Source organism: Palaemon carinicauda, chromosome 12 (genome assembly GCF_036898095.1).
Source record: "Palaemon carinicauda isolate YSFRI2023 chromosome 12, ASM3689809v2, whole genome shotgun sequence".
NCBI lineage: Eukaryota > Metazoa > Arthropoda > Malacostraca > Decapoda > Palaemonidae > Palaemon > Palaemon carinicauda.
Genome location: NC_090736.1, coordinates 142,296,461 through 142,303,979, shown reverse-complemented (window position 1 = coordinate 142,303,979; position 7,519 = coordinate 142,296,461). Strand labels below are relative to the sequence as shown.

Here is a 7,519-nt window from a genome sequence, read left to right as displayed (position 1 = left end):
TTTTGCTTTTAACTTTGGTTAAACGAGGCCGCTTGTTTGCTAACCCTTGTGACATCAGAAGTAGAAAACAGTATATTTGGATCTCATCCACTTTGTTGTAATTGGGCGTAAAATCGAAGAGATTGTGAAATTTCGCAATTGCTTCGAAGGCAGCTGTACGAGAGGTTAGCTCCCCTACAAGAGAAGAGTTTTTCCCCTTCCTTGTATTGAGGGATTCCTTTGAAACGGCCTCAAATGGATCCAGTCCAAGTGGAAAATTTCTGGGTTTTGATAGGGTCAGTCCCTTTTCTCGGATCCCTTTTGGCTTTGCCTGGGAAAGGTTCCGACTGCCTGGCTGGGGTTTACTGAAATTGAAATCCAGAGGGAAAACTTATAGGAGTTATATTTGCACATATATCTTCCAAGAGAGTTTAGACATGCGTATCGGTGCTAGGTCAGGATAGATAAAGGGATGTCATGTACTAAATGTACCCGAGCCGTCAAAAATTGCGTCCGAATATTTAGATATGCACACACACACAGAATCAGCCCTTCCCATTCGCCTCCTTTACTAACAACTCGCTGGTTCGGCAATTTTCGTACCTCTCAAGGTATGGCTACTCTCTCTCTCCTGAGCGTGACAAGGAAGTATATATATATATATATATATATATATATATATATATATATATATATATAATATATATCTATATCTATATCTATATTTATATGCATTTCTATATCTATATCTAATCAGACACTTTCGCTTTATTATATAAGGGAGATAAGGTCAATGCTTTTGCTTTAAACAAAAATTAAGCATTAATGAACTTTAAGCATACTTATATAGATATGGTGCAAGCAATAATTGATCGTGATGAAATCCAATTACAACAGAGTAGCAGGAAGTTTGTGAATAGAGAAACTTATATTTAGAATGATTTGTTATATAATTTAGACTCGTGAATTCTGTTGCTCCTAATTTCAAAATTGCTTCCTTTGCATAAACTTATTAATCAAGAATACACGTTTTAAGTAATTTTTATTGCTGTAGTATTATAGTGTTGCGCAATTGTTCAAGACACATACCCTTATAGTTCGTTGGTTTTCCCTGTTATTATTATTATTATTATTATTATTATTATTATTATTATTATTATTATTATTATTACTAGCTAAGCACCTGTTGCACTAAACTAATTAGAAACTATTTTCATGCAAATAATTATATTGAGATTATTATTATTATTATTATTATTATTATTATTATTATTATTATTATTATTATTATTATTAGCTAAGCTACAACCCTAGTTGGATAAGCAAGATGAAGGTATGTAAGTTTAACAAACGAAAATACATTAATGCTGCATTTATTGATAACTAAGAATTTTTAGATAGTCTCTCTCTCTCTCTCTCTCTCTCTCTCTCTCTCTCTCTCTCTCTCTCTCTCTCTCTCTCTCTCTCTCTCTCCAGGAAATATCCCTGAATACCGCTGATGCCTTTGAGGTTAGTGAAGGATGTTATCCTATGCATTCAATGTCGGGTGTAATTGGAAGTCTGGTTGTTGTACGATGCAGTAAACAGATTTTGTGGGAATCTGAATATTGCGGAAAAAGTTGTTTTTAAACTAGTTAGTTAACACCTCTATTATTATTATTATTATTATTATTATTATTATTATTATTATTATTATTATTATTATTATTATTATTATTGTTGTTGTTGTTGTTGTTGTTATTTTTATCTTTATTATTATTATTATTATTGTTATTTTTATTATTATTAATATTATTATTATTATTTTACTACTATTATTATTATTATTATTATTATTATTATTTTACTTTTATTATTATTATTATTATTATTATTATTATTATTATTATTATTATTGTTGTTTTTATTTTTATTATTATTATTATTATTATTATTATTATTGTTGTTGTTGTTTTTATTTTTATTAATATTAATATTGTTATTATTATTATTATTATTATTATTATTATTATTATCATTATTATTATTATTATCATTATTATTATTATTATTATTACTAGCTAAGCTACAACAAAAGTTGGAAAAGCAGGATTCTATAAGCCCAAGGGCTCCAACAGAGAAAAGTAGCCTAGTGACTAAAGGAAATAGGGAAATAATTAAACTACAAAAGAAGCAATAAACAATTAGAATAAAATATGATAAGAACAGTTATAACATTTAAAGTCGATCTTTCATATATATATATATATATATATATATATATATATATTAAAAAAAAATATTCGCTGCGGGTTTGAAATTTTGAAGTTCCACCGATTCAAGTATGTATTTATCGATATAAATAATTTTAACTTTTATTTATAAAGCCATCAGGATTTTCATGTGTTATAGAATTAACTCCTATAACTACTTCTTATTGTTGTGTTTCCACTATCTTGGGTTAGAGTTCTCTTGCTTGAGGGTACACTCGGGCACACTGTTCTATCTAATTTCTCATCCTCATGTTTTATTAAAGTTTTTATAGTTTACATAGGAGATATTTATTTTATTATTATTTTTAAAATATTTATTTTTTCCTTGTTTCCTTTCCTCTCTGGGCTATTTTCCCTGTTGGAGCCCCTGGGCTTATAGCATTCTGCTTTTTTTTCTAGGGTTGTAGCTTAGCAAATAATAATAATAATAATAATAATTATAATAATAATAATAATAATAATAATAATAGGGAAAGCACAAATATGGCGGCCTTAATATGAAAGATAAAACATTTCCACCTAATTCTTACCAAATTCCCTGGCCTCATCATATAATTGGTTTGAATTGCAGTTGTTGTTGTGAATTGGAATTGCTTTTATGAATTGCAACAACAACAACAACAACAATTCTACTACTACTACTACTACTCCGACTACTACTACTACTACTACTACTACTACTACTAATAATAATAATAATAATAGTAGTAGTAGTAGTAGTAGTAGTAGTAGTAGTAGTAGTAGATGCGTATTAGTTGCGTATTGTAGTGTTTACATGTAAGTGGCGCTTCACCCACTCTGAATAGGAAATATTGTCCCTGTAAGTTTCTTGAAATTTAATTTTTACTTAACTTACATACCCGGTCGAAAAGTATTAACAGTAAGAGGGGTTCATTTCCCTTGAGAATAAAATACTGATTTATTTTTTTTATTTTTTTTTTCAAGGAAAGAAAATATACACAAGTTTTGTGGGAGCAGAAAAGAGAGGAAATAGTTTTGGATAGAAGTTTATAATGGCGAAGGATTTTTCTTTTAAGTTTAAAAGACTATTTTATCCTAATCGACGGGGTTGGATAAGGTGAAAGTTCGTCTGTAAAAGGATGTATGTATATATATATATATATATATATATATATATATATATATATATATATATATATATATATATATATATATATATATATATATATCTATCTATCTATCTATATATATATATATATATATATATATATATATATATATATATATATATATATATATGTATATATATATAAATATATGTATGTATATGTATAAATTCTTGGCATTGCCAAACGTGTGATTACTCGGTTTCTCCCCGTCTCTCAGGTAGGGTAGAGAAGTAGGCCTATATAGGACAGTGAGGGTGGGTGGGTGGGTAGGGTAGATTCTGTGTTAATGCATATCTATTTATTTGATATTTAGCTGTCTTTTTGACGGATTGCGTATACTAGGGTATGTATATAATTATATAAATATATATATATAAATTATATATATATATATATATATATATATATATATATATATATATATTAACACATATACAAATATATACATATATATATATATGTATATATATATGTGTGTGTATATATATATATATATATATATATATATATATATATATATATATATATATATATATACTGTATAATGTATATCATGTGTGTGAACATGTATGCATTTTTCTGTTGATAAAATCCCATTTTTATACATCCGCTGTATATCTTTGAATATTTCCTTATAAGCGTCCTAAGAGTTTTAGTTAATTCTTTACCTAACTTTTGTCCGTAACATAATTTTCCTTGAAGTTATGTGAACCATCTTGTCGTCTTTCTTCCTGAGACAGAAATTATTCTCTTTAGATAGTCTTTGTAGCCTCGGTTTTTTTTTTCATGTCCCAGATTCAACTCCACGAAGCGTGAAATGAACTCTCTCTCTCTCTCTCTCTCTCTCTCTCTCTCTCTCTCTCTCTCTCTCTCTCTCTCTCTCTCTCTCTCTCTCTCTCTCTCTCTCTCCCCTGTGTTTAGTTACGGAAATAACCTTACTGGAGGGGAGATTAAGAATTGTTTTCAAAGTCATTTGTTATCGTTACGTGTATATACAGTATATATATATATATATGTATATATATATATATATATATATATATATATATATATATACATATATATGTATGTATATATATATGTGTATATGTATATATATATATATATATATATATATATATATATATATATATATATATATACATAGAATGTGTGTGTACATATATGTATGTATGTATGCATGTATGTGCGTGCGCTGAATTTCGTCCTAGAAAGGTCTGTAAAGAAGTATTGTTCCAGATATACTGCTCTAGAAAGCAGGGTCCTTAATGAAAATGCCTTAGAGAATATTTTTTTCTTTATTAAAGAATATGTTAATGACATCGGAAGAAACCATGTTCAATAAATAGGTTATGGTTTTTTTTTTTTAACTATGGATAGATATTCGCGTATGTTTAAAGATCATTCATGAATGGCAGAGGGAAAGGATAGGGGAAATGCCCTAGAGACTGACCATATATACATACGATCAACGCCCAAGTCCCCTCTCCACCCAAGCTAGGACCAGGGAAGGCCAGGCAATGGCTGCTGATGAATATGCAGGTAGATCTATAGGCTCCTCAAACTCTACTCATTCTTATCTCACAATGATGGTGAGGTTGCAGAAACTACAAGAAATTATTGAGATTGAATGGTTTTTGAACCCCAGTCCAGCACAACGATAGGCTGGGATGTTTCCAGTAGGCCACCATAACCATGAAGATACAAATTTTTTTAGGCTCGACCTAAAATATTTTAGCCTTTTACTGAATGTTATTTTTCAGCATTAGTAAGTCACTCCGTAATCGTAGTTTTCGAGAATAACCGGATAGTAATGCACTAGGTGATGTTTATGTACCGTAATGCACCATATGCTAATGATATGAGCCCTCAGTGCACCTTTTGCGGTTTACTGTAAGCATCATATTGCTGCATTTCTTCGGTTCCCAACTGCACTTGCTTTTATCTTCCTCCTTAACCTCCTCCCCCGCTTCCTTTCTTCTATTTGGCTGACCAAACTCTTCTAAATTTTACTTCATAGTTTTTTTCCAGCTGCTCTTGGGCCCTGAGCCAACGTCAGGCTATATAACCCAAGTTCATTAATCCAAATCCTTTTGGTGATGAAAATACTTCAATAATGAAAAGGACGCTTCCCTTATACCCAAAGGCTGTATTGCTGGTTGTGGCAGCCAATTGGAAACTTTCCTGACTTGCGATCTGCCGGACTGGGGTTCGAGACCCGCTTAAGCTCGATAGTTTCTAGTAGTGGCTGCAACCTTACCATCCTTGTGAGGTAAGGAGAGGGTTGGGTTGTGGGAGCTTATAGGTCTACATGCTGAGTCATCAGTCGCCATTGTCTGACCCTACTTTGTCCTAGCTTGATAGAGAGACTGGTTTTGTGTGCTTATCATATGTACACATGGTCAGTCTCTAGGGCACTGTTCTGTTAGCAAAGGCATTGTTACTGTCCCTTGCCTCTGCCATTCACGAGCGGAATTTAAACTTTAAAAGCCTTTAGAATAAAACTTTATGCTTGCCCTTTTTTAGTGGGAGATCAATGCATAATTTCCATTTGACGACGGTGCAATTGTTTATTTAGTCGGGAATACGCTGAGATCAAACTCGTGGTCAGGAAATTGACTGACAGAAGTGACAAAACCGTACTGTAAAAGGTATAAATACTGAAGAATTAAGTATGCGAGTGTTTATCGTTGTCCAAAACGTACATTACGCTTTTTTAGATGTTTTATTATAAATTCTTAGTTATTTAATTATTCTGTCCCAATTTATTGATAGAATATGATTTTAAATTTTAAAGTTCTGGAATTATTCTGTCCCAATTTAATGATAGGATATAATTTTAAAGTTATGGAATTATTCTGTCCCAATTTATTGATTTGATATCATTTTAAAGTTATGGAATTATTCTGTCCCAATTTAATGATAGGATATAATTTTAAAGTTATGGAATTATTCTGTCCCAATTTATTGATTTGATATCATTTTAAAGTTCTGGAATTATTCTGTCCCAATTTAATGATAGGATATAATTTTAAAGTTATGGAATTATTCTGTCCCAATTTATTGATTTGATATCATTTTAAAGTTATGGAATTATTCTGTCCCAATTTATTGATAGAATAAAATTTTAAAGTTCTGAAATTACTGTCCCAATTTATTATTAAGAATGTAATTTTAAAATTCTGGAATTATTCTGTCCCACTTTATTATTAAGAATGTAATTTTAAAGTTCTGGAATGATTCTGTCCCAATTTATTGATAGAATAAAATTTTAAAGTTCTGAAATTACTGTCCCAATTTATTATTAAGAATGTAATTTTAAAATTCTGGAATTATTCTGTCCCACTTTATTATTAAGAATGTAATTTTAAAGTTCTGGAATGATTCTGTCCCAATTTATTGATAGAATATAATTTCAAAGTTCTGGAATTATTGTCCCAATTTATTGACAGGATATAATTTTAAAGTTCTGGAATTACTGTCTCAAATTATTGATTTCTTATATTTTTAATTTTTTGGAATTTCTCTCTCCCAAATTATCTATTTGATATAATTTTAAAATTTGGTAATTACTCTATTCCAATTTATTGATAGGTTATAATTTTATGTTTAGCTTTTCATATATATCGGTGGCTAAGGAACCAATGGAAATTCATAATAAGAGTTTAAAGCACAATTAAAATATCTGTTGTTTATAAATTTACGACCGAATTAAAGCTTGGGATAATTAAGTTGGGAATTAGAAAAGACGGGCAACTAAACTTGAAGCCCAGTGTTGCTTGTTGCCGGAAGCTGGTAGCTTGTTATTTATTGCCTGCGTTGATTATAAAACTACTGTTGAGGATGTTCGCTGTCGTTCAAGATGAAGGGACTACCGTGATTTTTTTATTTCATTTTTTTATATTGTTAAATCTTTTATTGTTATTGAATGTTATGATAATCAGCACAACGTTAGATATTTGTCGATCCAGGTAAAGGGACTGCCTTTTATTTTTCTCCATGAAAATTTTTAATTATCAGCACAACATAGAATATTTGTCGATCCAGATAAAGGGACTGCCGTGTTTTTTTCATTTTTGTATTTGTTTATTGTTGTTATTATTGTTATATTTTATTTTCATTATATTTTTTGATATTCATAAAAATTTGTAATTATCA

At 29.7% G+C, this 7,519-nt stretch overlaps 1 protein-coding gene across 1 annotated transcript in view; it reads right to left on the bottom strand.

Annotated features, from left to right (window-relative positions):
- LOC137651093 (uncharacterized) overlaps nucleotides 1-5,694 on the bottom strand; it is a 41,572-nt gene extending 35,878 nt beyond the window's left edge. Inside the window, exon 1 of the mRNA XM_068384230.1 lies at nucleotides 5,622-5,694. Coding sequence (XP_068240331.1) covers nucleotides 5,622-5,694 — 73 coding nt within the window. The remainder of the gene's footprint in view (nucleotides 1-5,621) is intronic.
- Between the last annotated feature and the right edge of the window lie 1,825 nt (nucleotides 5,695-7,519).